We start from the raw sequence: 12,844 nt of genomic DNA, 5'->3' as shown, positions 1-12,844 counted from the left end.
CCTTTTAGGATAGATAATGCCAAACGGGCGCTGCAGGTATTTGTAATAAATAAATAAGAAATAAAAACAAACAGTGGTCCCAGTGTACAGATTATTGGCATGAAAATGAGCGGCAAGGACGCAACCCGTGCCAAGGACCATCGCCGACAAAATTTCTAGTATGCAAGTTTTTAAAATTGGAGGCCTGTCTTGCGGACTGCATGTATCTAACAAGTGAGAGGAAACTGATCAGCTCAATTGCAAGCTCTGTGTTGATTCTTGGTGATAAGTTAGAATCTTTAATTCAACGTCACACAAAGTGCTGGAGCCTGTCGTACGTTGTGGAATGGGTCCCTATAATAATTTCTGGCTTGCAGTCAAAATGCAACAATATCGAGTCGTGACAATATCTGAACCAAAAGTAGGCAAGCCCAGTGCTCACACATCGAAGTGACCCTGGATGTTGGAGTGTCCAAAACGATAGGCCGCAGTGGAGAACTCGTTGATGATAGTGGGGTCCACAGTTGGGTCATAATTCGTGTAACCGTCTTTTAGCGGCCACAGGTCGTATTTCGTCATGGCGTCAGGGCCGATAATACCAGGAAGCCACTCGTTGTAAACGATGTTTTGTAACAAGGCAATAATTATTCTCCTGTAAAAATATAATGCACATAAGAACGAGCGTTAGTGGTATTTTTGAAGTTATAGCTTTGCAAGTAGCTTCGAGGCCCTTTCCCATTCCAGAATGCATTTAAGAATTCTTTCTTCTCGAAATTCTGGATCCTAGATCCTTAACTAGATCTTAAGCCTAGACACCCTCTGTAATTCGATGTGTCTCGACGCAGAATTCTAGCGCCTCTGTATAAGGCAAGGGAATACACTGTTTTGTCGCGGTTACATTTATTGGAATTCAGAAAATCTTCCTATTGGTGGCATGTGGAAGATGTCAAGCATCTATTCGAAATAAGGCCCCTTGTCTGCGTCTATGCGATGTCATAACGCACAGAGCCAAAATTCTACCTTTAGTAGTATCATCGTAACAGTCTGAAACAGCGCTTAGCCCCAAAAGGCATCCTGAGGGCCGCCAAAGGACCGCAGATTGAGACTTTGACATCCTCATCACCCGCCTAGCTACGCATACTGAAGAACAAAGGCTTCTCCCATACATCCCAATCATAACCCTGCCATCTCCGTCCACTTGACCCCTCAAAATTCTTAATCTTATCCGGCCAACTGATCTTATGCCACATCCTTTTGATTTCTTCGGTAGTCTACTGCAAGACCCTTAACAACAATCGGTTATCTTGTTTACTCACTGCATTCCCTGCCCAATCACGCCGACATCACGGGAACATAGAGAGTAGGCACCTACGTCACAGTGGCGCCAATTTTTGTGCATGTAGCACGGCGAAAGGCTACAGGCATATCTAATCGCCTTACCGCCACTTGCACTGCTGAAGCTGTGTTCTGCACCACACAATGACGCCCGTGACGTCTCCTGAATACCTTCTACATCTTCAATGCTGCACGCAGCTGTCGATCAAGCGAGAATAGCCAACTGTGGAGAGCTGAGCAATCATTTATCAATCCAGATAAGATTTGTAACATTATCTTATTGGGAACGCACTCCGGACTGGTAATCTTCTGACTTAAGATGTCTTCTAAACTGAGGTCAGATCAGGAGGCTGCGCCTGATTTTGCCAAAACACAAGGCGTATATATTAAAGCGTTCTAAGCAAGTTCACACAGTACTCATAAAAGGAAAGATTAACAGCGCTAACGAAGACACGAACAAATAGGCAACACAGGACAGGCGCTCCCAGCAATACGTTTTACTTCACACAATACTGTCGCTTATTCGAGGTGGGACACGCAATGTCTGAAATCGCAAAATGCGAAAATTTTGATTCGAAGCTAAAATCCTGAAGTATGTCGTGCTCGAGCGCTGAGAAAAGATCTTTATTGGTTTCAGTTAACGAAATTAATATTTATCGCGTCTCCAAGGGTAGCTTACCTGACAGTTTGGAAGATTATTTCGTCGTTCCAGTGAGGATTGATATCAGCCAATTTCGTGGCCATTCTGTTGTGCTCTCTCAAAAATAACGTATGCAGCGATATAAGACCCGGATTTTGATTGTTCCTGAAATCACCTGAGACCACCAGACAAGATCAAAATAAAAACTCGGCCTCTTTAACGTTTCCAATTAAAGTTCTTTATTGTGATCTAACAGATTGTCCCGTTTGCTGTCAACTTCATATAATAAGTACTTTTGGGCCAGACGTGATCCATCCAGCGTCTTAAGAAAGCACTTCACAGGGGCAGTGATAAAAGTGCGCGAATATCTGAGAGAGCAGTTGACAATGTTTTCTATGATTGAAATCTCTTACGTTTTAAAGATTGTCCTGGAAGAGAGCAATTCACTGAATGTAATCTGCCTATTTGTGCAGGGTAAAAGCTGCACGGGTGACAAAAGCTTCTTAGCGGTTCGCTTAGTGGCTATACGTCTGCACCACAAGCCAAAGAGTCTCCCAAGTCTGCCTAATATTGAATCGAAAACAAAATGTGTAAACTACGAAGTAATTTAACTGCCTAATACGCATCACGCAGCGATATGGTCAAAGCATAAATAATCTGACCATTCAAAGAAGCCACCATCGAGTACTGCAGAGAGAACTGAAGTGCGGCCTACCTGTCCGCAAGCAGATCTTGCCTTCATCGGGGCGGCTGCAGGTGTCATTTCTTGGCTCCGGACTGAGGGGTAGAATAACCGAGTCGTTCACAGTCTCATGCTTTAGCAGCCCTGCGAGAACGGGACCGTTTAAAATCCAAGCAGGTGGCTAAGTACTAGGTAGGAAGGCATGAGCAAGGCTCATCCGAACGTTTCATGTCGCGCTTCAAGCGGGCGCCACCTGAAAAAAGACTCCGACTCAAGGAGTGTTTCGTCAGGTGGGGCTCATCACTCTCCCATTCGCGCAGCAGGAAGCGCGTTCGAGCAAGTGATTCCTGAATTTACTACGAGTCATATCGGACCGATGGCTGCACTGTTGGGCTTCATAAGCATGGGCCCCGCAGGGATGATGCAGTGATTAGGACGCTCGACTACTGTGCCCAAAGATGCGGGATCGAAACCCGGCTACGGCGGCCGTTTTTCGGTGGAGGTGAAAAGTAGGCTCCCGTGTGCTGTGCGATGTCAGTGCACGTTAAAAAACCCCAGGTGGTCGAAATTTCCGGAGCCCTCCACCACGGCGTCTCTCATATAGCCTAAGTCGCTTTAAGACGTTAAACATAAACAAACCAACCTAAAATAAGTAAGAGCAAAACGTTACGAACATGTGTAGGTAAGGTCTGTCTGCCCACTGCCGTATATTTAAAAAAAAGACAATTTTGATTCTGAATGGCTAACCGCATGGATGGCGAAGCTAGGCTGACCGTTACAAACCTGTGCAGTGTGCTAAAACAGATATTTCTTGAAAATATTTAAACTCCTCTGAAACAATTCTTGATGACGTATGTTTGTGGGTCATATACATTCAACTATTTTACCTTCAAAATTATTGAGGTGCGAGGACGATCTCGAAAAGGTCCACTGAGTAAAAATAAAGAAACTTAAGAAACTAAACATTTCTGGGTGTCCTCTGGCAAACTACGCGTTCAGCATCACCAATCGACAGATAGGAAACATATCGATACCATGCCAAGACGCCATATTAATGTCATTGAAGCATCTAGTTCACGAGGTAAATATTTTTTTATGCATTCACTTGTTCTGATACAGATGGTCCGTTTTGAGGCCGTTTTGTACACCGGATCTCAGCGCATCAGCAGAAACAGCAGGACTTGCTGGGGCCCGGAACGTGCTTGCATAAGACCAAGTTTTTCGAAGCGCAAGTGTGTGGATACTTTCCGTTTTCTGCAGTGGAGGGCTAGCGGGAAAACAAACTTTGTATCCGAAAACTGACTGACACACGTTTCGAACCCATTTCTTCCTCATGATTGCATTGACGATGTCGGAAACGCCCGGCATGGCACTCGAATGCTAACCTGACTTATCATGTATCCAATATGGGCAACCGCGCGACCGGGAACAATGTTTTGGTAGCGCTCCATGCGGCAGTGTCTTGTACTAGAGTCAATGGTGCCCCTCTGTGCATTGTGTTTTCATTTTCCGGGTATTACAATAACACAGAAGGTACTGCATCAGGATGCCCTGAGAAGCCAGAATAATCATTGTATGTGTGCCGGCTCCAAGATGTGAGTGCTAGCCGTATGACAGTAAGTAAACACATAGCCCCATCCTCGGTGTTGAAACAACGTATGTATATAACTGGTCTCAGTGGCAAACACAAATTCAAACTCTCTTGCCCCGACATGTTACTACAGGCTCAGCAGGAGTCATCTGTTAGCGACATCATTTTTGATGGTGTACCTGTCGCAGTAGTAACAACTGCGATTATATTATCCCAGCAGAGACGTTGGAACGCAGGTTTTTCGACGCATTCGCAAACGACGGTAGCTAAAGGTTGCACAGACTATATTACGTCCGTCATGAAGGTGAAACATCCACTCACCGCCATCGAATGTTCTCAGGCTGTCCATGATGTCCTTGTTGATTCCGTAAATATGCGATGCGTCGATGAACGATGTCCGCGAATTCATTTGCTCTCTTGGACCTGTTAGAAACGAATCGTGTTAGTTTTTGAAGATACAGCCACTCTTACTAACCAAATAAATAAAATTTCGCGATTAAAAGCAATAGGGGCATCACTATGCTTTTGGAAACCACCTTAAAGTCTTCGGCCTGTGTGCAACAACCGCTTTGAAACGCATGGTCTACTTGATCAGCGCGCGGAAAGATAAGTGAACCGCTCAGGAGCACTTGAAATCGGAAGGATCAGATCAACAAAGGGAAGATATGAGCGATCAGATATGTTGGACACATATGACAGTACAGCACGAAACATAAGTCTTAAAATTCTGAGAGCACTGTTGAATCTACACTGCAGAAAGGCGAAAGCCTGAGCGTTGCTGCTGCACAGGGTGCATCACGTTTGTTCTCGTTATCATTATCAACTAAATTCACCATAATTGTCATCGCTACTGCCATCACTATCACTGTCATCATCCTCGCGGTAGACAAGCCGAAGTAATATATGCTTTTCACGATCCCGGGCGTGCCGTCCCGGTAAACAAAAATACACAGAACGGTAAATGATGTACTCAAAAAAGTGCGGAAAATGCCGCTCTCGCCATGTACGAATACATTCTTTGATAAATTACTCACTGAGACCCTGCCTGTTAAAACTTGGTTAGGGAAAAATGGCATATTAGTATCTAGAGTAGATTGCCGCCTTTGTGATTCTCCGGAAACTATTGAGCACTGTTTCATCGATTGTAAATATGCAGTATCATTCTCTGATATTTTGCAACAGACATTCAAAAAAAGACTTCATTTGACGCCACATTCTCTGAGATATCTCAGTACATTGCCATTTGTTGATAAGCCTTTAGACATGTTCTTTCTAATTGGGTTACACAGCCTCTGGAAAACGCACATGCTTGACAGAAATTGTGAATCTCTTGTTTCTACAAAAGACGACTTCTGTATGATGATTGTCCATTTAAGAAAACTTAAGGAAAAGCTAATTTGCCGGTTTTGCCCCGCTACACAATTAAAGGACGGCCGCATCACTTTTCGAGAAGTCTGCGATATTCAAGGATTAAGATCTTTATAGGCTGTATGTAATGCTAGCAACGTGTTTTCGTGCTACCATTAAAACTGATAACGTAATCGGCGGTTAAAATGTCAGCTTCTTCTCACAGCATTGAACGACTGCGGAGAAGCTCGGTGATGATGTCATGGACGGTAATATTTATTCTTTTCGTTGCCTTCGCGCACATCCTGCAGTGCCTTTTTTGATATCGCCAAACAATGTTTATAAGCATTTTCTTTCGGTAGCCATATTTTTACTTCTTCAAACCTAGCGGTTCTATGCGGGAAACGTACCGGTACCGTCAATGACGTCATCATGCGCCCCCATGCGTCGCTGTGCAGTGCGAAGAAGCCTGATAGCCGGCGCAGTTTTAATCGCTAATTGCTCCATTGTTTAAAATGCTAGCGCAAAGATTATTCGCATGCTTAACCTGGGAGTTGTAATCATTCCATTCATTTAAACTGAGATCTGCAACCGATGCAGTTTCCATTTAAGCGCCGAAGTTTCTTACGATATGGAAAAACAAAGTTTTCTGGCTTTTATTTTGCTTTCGTTCTCTTGAGCAGTGAATCGCAAACGCTATGATTTGTGGTCATTGAGCTCTCGACTTGACCCGCGTGTTAAATGGACACCTATGACAAATACAAATTGACCTGTACCGATCCCGCAGAGCGCTCTAGCACAAACTATTTTCATCGAAATGCAAGCTTTATATCATTGAGCTTGAAGAGACAACAAAACGCACGAAGTACAGGTGTCCCCTCACCACTCGATATCGCGAGTGCAATGTTTGCGTCGACAATACAAAATGTCCCGAATTTTTATACTCTAAAGGAAAGATTTCAAATTCCGATTTCTCGGTGATAAATAAGTGTTTTTCGGTGTCGGACAACTTTCAACACTGCCTTAGGAAAAGAGAATGAATTTTTTCACTGAAAACAACAGTTTGATAGAATTCTTAATATCCTTAAATGTTTAAGCTTAGGAGCAAGTATGCATACTTCTAAATTTATACAACTGTCAGTTACCAAAAAACGTGTCTGAACTTTCATGACATCCTAGACAAAAAGATGACTTTTTTGGCCGTGTTTTACGGTCCGTAGAGCACCTCCAGGGCTTCACGACCTCTCAGAACTATACTTTTCACATCTGACGGATTTTAACGTTCGGCAGCGGCTGTTGATGCTCTCCTATAACGCAATCTATAGAGAAGAGCCTACTAGGCCACAAGCATCTAGAAAACGTCAGGACCACTTTCAAATTCCATAGGTTCCATTAACGTATCTGTTGACGCCACAGTGTACTTGATCTAATAACTACAATACACATCACCCTTGTTTTGTTTTTGTTTTTTTTTTTTGGACTCCTGGACAAGCGCTCACCCAACTTACACTGGAACTGTTTCTGCCTGGCATTGCTGCACTACGGAAACATTTCCTAAACGAAAAAATAAAGAAAAAAAAAGAAATTTCTTCCCAGCTAGGCAGAAGAGCTATGCCAGACGGACACAAATAGACACGAAAAAAAAAAAGCCTGTTAAATGGTTTCATGCTCGTTAGTCTAGTGGGCCGCAAAAGGCAAGGCCACGTGCAGCGCTCTCAAGACCGCTCTAGAAAAAACGCTGATCGTATACCTTATTTTGCCGTCCGGAATACTAGCGTGACTAGCATTTGGTAGTTTTTCTGGTTTATTTTATATGTTTGCTAATATGTCCGAAATTATTTTGTGAAGTGGATTCTACTTAACTATTTAAGCACAGCACAGACTACAAATTTCCATTCTTAAAAGCTTCAGAAGCTGTCGGAAATCGTGCGCATCCTATCCCACAACGTAAGGCACCTCTTTTCAATCTCCGCTCTTGAAAAGTGTTACAACGGGAGAAGCTTACCGGTCTGACAGTGACAACACGGCAGTGAGCGAAGAAAATTGAGAACGCTGCGATTGAACTGGGAGAAGAACGGATCGTCCGGAGGCACCTGAATGCTGGAGCTCTCAGTGTCGTTTTGGAATCCGTTCTGAGCGCCTGGGGAACAGAAATTAAACATGAGGCATCCGTAAATATTAATAATATATAAATTCAAAATCCACACTCTGGCGACATAATGAAGCACGCGTTCCAACCTAGCATTCTGTGAACCGCCAGAAGTGGCACCATTCCAATCTACTTCAACCAAGCTAAACAATGAAGCAGGCGATGACGCCTTCACCGTGGTTATGGTGACGCCTCTCGGGCTCAGTGTTTATAACCGTTAATGTGTGGTAACGGTAACGTCATTAACGTCGAGAAATGGTGTTTGTTGAATCGCTTAAAGTGGAATATTAAGAAGACTTCCGTCTTGTCTCTAACTAGGAAACGCGACGGTGTTGTGTTTGATTATACACTTTTGGCGGATCATATTTCTCGTGTGGCCCATGTACGAGACCTTGGTGTTGTTGTTGATTCAAGGCTTGATTTTAGATTGCATGTAAATTCAATTGTGTTACGCGCATTGAGACATATTGGTCTTATCTCTAGACTAACAAAAAAAATTTCAACGGCACGAATGACTACGCACTCTATACTGTGCTCTTGTGAGACCGCGTCTTGAGTTCGCGTCAGTAGCCTGAAATAACGTATCTGCCACCTATTGCGCAAAAATTGAAAATGTCCAGCGTAAGTTCATACGCATCTTTTATGACAGATATATTGGACGCCGCCGTTTCTACGACTACGATTCTCTCTTGGCAGACCACAATATGTGTACTCTTGGCGACAGGCGACTCATACGTGACATGCAGTTTCTGCAAAAAAAATGTGCGCGGTTTCATTACTGTGAGACCTTACTGATGTCACTGAATTTTCGTGTGCCGCATGCAAAGGCTGCAAATTGTTTTGACACATTTTATCCAGATTTGCACGCCAACTGTCCAATGACTCGTATACAAATCCTGTATAACAAAACGTTTATTGACACGGACATATTTGCCTAATTGTTGTTTTCATGCCTGCTTTTAAATGTTAATAAGTGTTCTGATGTATCTGACCTAGTGTGCGCTCCTTTAGACCACTTGGCTGTTGAGGGACACTCAAATAAACATTATCTATCTATCTATATATCAATCTATCTATCTAAAGCTGTGAATTAGGACTTGGTACGAAAGCTCCATTTTCCCCGGCTGAAAACTTCCCAAACTTTGCGAGATGGCGAAGAAAATTTGCTTCTTGTCTTTATTATATACATAGACCTTTGTTTTATAGGGAAGTAAGTTCAGAATAGCTTTCTAAAACTGAGCTCCCCTTTTACAATTTTCTTAGAACTTTGACGTGCGATCATCTGCAAAGAAGAAAACAACAACATGAGATTTTCACCCAAAAAATTAATAGAAGTCGCGGTACGCTTGAAAATTTATTTGTCTATTTCTTTGCCATTGGTCATCCCCGCCTTCAACAGCACAGTCCGGAAATTGCAACCAACAATAAGTGAATGACACAAAAAAAATCAAATAAGTGAATAATTTTTACAAAATACTTTCCCTCGCATGTGAGGCTCAGCGTAGTGGAGGTTTCAAATATATTCTCGGGTGCCTACAATGCGTCCCCATGCCAGTCTCAGTGTCTCAGGGACCACTGAGCCACTAAATCGGGTACTGAGCCACGATGGCGGAAATGGTGGTAACTGTACGCACCCAGAAAGGTCTCGAGCGGAGGCAGTGTACTTGCTGGTGCATGCGTGATGTCGTGGTCGATGAATTGCCCAAAGGACATAGCCAAGTGGGTCAGCTGCCTATCCGGTCTGTCTCTCTCCGGATGAACCTTATAGGAGACCAGCCTGGCGCTTGGAAGCGGGTTGCCACTTAATGCCGTACTTCTCGGCTCATTAATGCCTGCAGAGAGGAGAAAACAGTTGCCGGAAGACAGTAAACCAACGCTGAAGAAGGATGTAGAGTTGGACGAGTTGTTAATAATTCATTGTGGGTGGTACAGCGCGAAGACACGAAGAACGAAGAGTGTTTCTGTTGCGATTCTCTTCTTCGTACTTCGTGTCTTCGCGCTGTACCACCCACAATGAAGACTAAAACACCGCGCAACGCGCCGTCGTCTTACCTACTTGCTGCTTCCTAAGGGTACTTTTTAGTGTTCTGAAGCCGCCAAGTTTATAGCCTTGGAAGGTAGGGCTAGTTTATGGCTAAATATAACGAGGTCAGCTAGGACAGGTAGTAACCGCAGATCCGGACCATGAAAGGAACATAACCAGGGAAAATAAGATTAGGATAGAGAGCATTTGGCAAGTAATTGATTATGACTAGCAGCTTAGCGGCATCGCTCAAGAAGAAAGTATACAAGTTTCATCGTACCTGCACTTGCCTGTGGGGCAGAAACGTGACTCTAACGAAAAGGGTCCTATTTAACTTGAGGACAACGCAGAGAGCTATGAAGCGGGAAATGGAAAGTGTAACGTTAAGAGATAAGAAGCGTGCAGGGTGGGTCAGAGAAATAACTCGAGTCAATGACATTCTAGTGGCAATCGAGAAGAAGAAATGGTAATGGGCAAGGCCTGTAGTGCGAACAGAGGATAACCGATGGCCGGGAAGGTAACAAATTAGATTCCAAGGCAAGGAAAACGTAGCAGGGGGCGGCAGAAAGTACGTTTCAGCTCCTCTCCCCCCACCCCAATACCCCATAACAAATATAGGCAAATGATCTCTACAAGAGCAAGGTGAGTAGCGATAATGTGAGACGCGCAAAAATCTGTAATATAGTTATTATTTCACTTGCATTAAAATGACGGGAAAAGGAAAGTCAGCTAATATTATAGCTCACAGCTGCGCATTCCCCCCATGACCTTCACTAATCAAGCGCAGTATACGGCCGTAGTTAGCCTCTTGAAGCCAAAATAAATACAGCACGAAAAAATATCAAATATAAATTCTTTGACTGGCCCGGTTGAATTGCGCGTGGAAATGTGTGTTAGTGTGTTCCGAATCGTGGTAGTGTAAAAATGCGCAGTCTTTGTCAAAAGTTAACAGCCCAAGATGTTTGCGTTTTAACCGCACCCGATGGCTCATGAAACGTTCCCAGTGTTCCAAATCACCCGATAGTAAAAACGGTTTTTTTTTCCCTACCTACTCCAACAAGGCCTTCATTAATACTAAAAGAGCGCCACTGAACAGCTTGGAAGCACTTTCTAGGTTCCAAAATTTAGGCAAAAACTGGTTACACGGTATATATGATAATTGTAACGTAGATACACGGATGTATCTACAGATATTTACAAAGGGGTAACTGACCAGACAAACAACTTCATGCCAGCGGCGCCCAGCACGAATCGCACACACTCGTTCGCCACCTTCCACACGTGAGCACAGCACTTTGTCGTAGTCGTCCCTTTACACAACTCCCGGCGGCGAAAGCACCGTCCCTGTGCTAGGTAAACGACGGATCAGGTGCATGCTACGGCTTGAGGCGAACTACGTGAGCAACGTCGGTGGCAGGGCGGGTGGATGATGAATGATCAAGAGGGGCAACCTCATATGTCACGTCGGTCACCTGACGGAGCACACGATAAGGGCCGTTGTACTGGCGAAGGAGCTTCTCAGAAAGAATGACACACAGAGAAGGAGACCAAACGATAACGAGTGATCCTGGGGCATAGTGTACTGGGCGATGCCCGCGGTCGTAAACAGACTTCTGGCAGGCCTGGGAGTTGGTGAGACGGTTGCGGGCCATAGTTGCTTGGGTGATGGCGTCACGTGCGTACTCCGTGGTCGACTCCCAAGATGGTGGCAGCAGTGTATCCAATGGCAATGCAGGATGTCGACCAAATAGAAGACAGGAAGCCGAATAGCTTGTGGTGTCATGTCGCGACGAATCGTAAGCAAATATTACATAGGGCAAGGCAATGTCCCAATCACGATGGTATAGCATGTCAGTGAGGGTCCTGTTCAGCCGCTCGGTAGGCCCATTCGTTTGAGGATGGCACGCTGTAGTGAGCTTATGTTGCGTGGAACAGGACCGGAGTATGTCGTCAACTACCCGGGACAAAAAGTAGCGGCCGCGGTCCGTCAGCAATTGGCGTGGAGTACCATGATGAAGGATGACATCTTGAAGCCGGAAATCGGCGACATCGGTGGCGCAACTGGTTGGTAATGCACGTGTGGTGGCATATCGGATGGCGTAGTCGGTCGCAATAGCGACCCAGCGGTTGCCGGAACTGGACGTCGGAAAAGGTCCGAGGAGGTCTAGTCCGTCACGATGGGGGGTTCTAGGGGTACGTCGATATGCTGCAGAAGACCGGCAGGCAATGTGGATGGGTGCTTTCTGCGATGACAGAGGTCGCAGCTGGCAATGTAACGGCGAACACTACGATATAGACCGGGCCAAAAGAAGCGGCGGCGGACCCGATAGTACGTTCGGGGGACACCAAGGTGAACCGCGGTGGGCAGGTCATGTAGTTCCCTGAGGACAGAGGAGCGGAGACGCTGGGGAACGATGAGCAGAAGCGGAGGTCCATCAGCGCGAAGGTTGCGGCGGTACAGGATTTCATCGCGAAGAACAAAGAGTTGAAGTGTAGGGTCTGAGGTGGCACCGCTGAGGCGATCGATTATTGGACGCAAGGAGGAGTCGTACCGCTGCTCGTCCGCGATGTTAAGCAGATCAGAGACAGCGAACAAGCAAGGGCCGATGTCACAGTCTGCAGGATCTGGCGGTTCCACAGGGTGATGAGACAGGCAGTCAGCGTCTTGATGTAGACGCCCTGACTTGTAGACAACGGTGTAAGAATACTCTTGAAGGCGTAATGCCCAACGACCAAGCCGGCCTGTATGGTTCTTCAGTGAAGAAAGCCAACAAAGAGCGTGGTGGTCAGTCACAACCGAGAAAGGACGGCCAAACAGGTAGGGTCGAAATTTAGACACGGCCCTAACAAGGGCTATGCACTCGCGCTCTGAAATAGAATAATTGCGCTCAGCAGTGGAAAGAAGGCGGCTGGCATATGCAATTACACGGCCTTGACCTTGGTAACGTTGGGCGAGCACGGCGCCGATACCATATCCGCTGGCATCTGAGCGAACTTCTGTTGGAGTCGACGAGTCGAAATGGGTCAATACAAGTGATGAGGGAAGCAAGTGGATCAGTGAAGAAAATGAGTTTTCTTTCGCAGGGCCCCAGGTAAAA

The 12,844-nt window shown here is 45.2% G+C and overlaps 1 protein-coding gene across 1 annotated transcript in view; it reads right to left on the bottom strand.

Annotated features, from left to right (window-relative positions):
• LOC146178083 (immunomodulatory peroxidase-like) overlaps nt 1-12,844 on the bottom strand; it is a 49,376-nt gene that overhangs the window by 12,982 nt on the left and 23,550 nt on the right. Inside the window, exons 5-10 of the mRNA XM_084577928.1 lie at nt 9,358-9,555; nt 7,580-7,714; nt 4,549-4,650; nt 2,670-2,780; nt 1,994-2,129; nt 422-631 (exon numbers count right to left, since the gene is read on the bottom strand). Of these exons, the coding sequence (XP_084434054.1) occupies nt 422-631; nt 1,994-2,129; nt 2,670-2,780; nt 4,549-4,650; nt 7,580-7,714; nt 9,358-9,555 (892 nt within the window). The remainder of the gene's footprint in view (nt 1-421; nt 632-1,993; nt 2,130-2,669; nt 2,781-4,548; nt 4,651-7,579; nt 7,715-9,357; nt 9,556-12,844) is intronic.

This window comes from Amblyomma maculatum, chromosome 9, assembly GCF_055883805.1.
Source record: "Amblyomma maculatum isolate TAMU_Amacu chromosome 9, ASM5588380v1, whole genome shotgun sequence".
Lineage (NCBI taxonomy): Eukaryota > Metazoa > Arthropoda > Arachnida > Ixodida > Ixodidae > Amblyomma > Amblyomma maculatum.
Note: the sequence above shows the minus strand (reverse complement) of the source record. Positions and strands in the feature narration are given on the sequence as shown.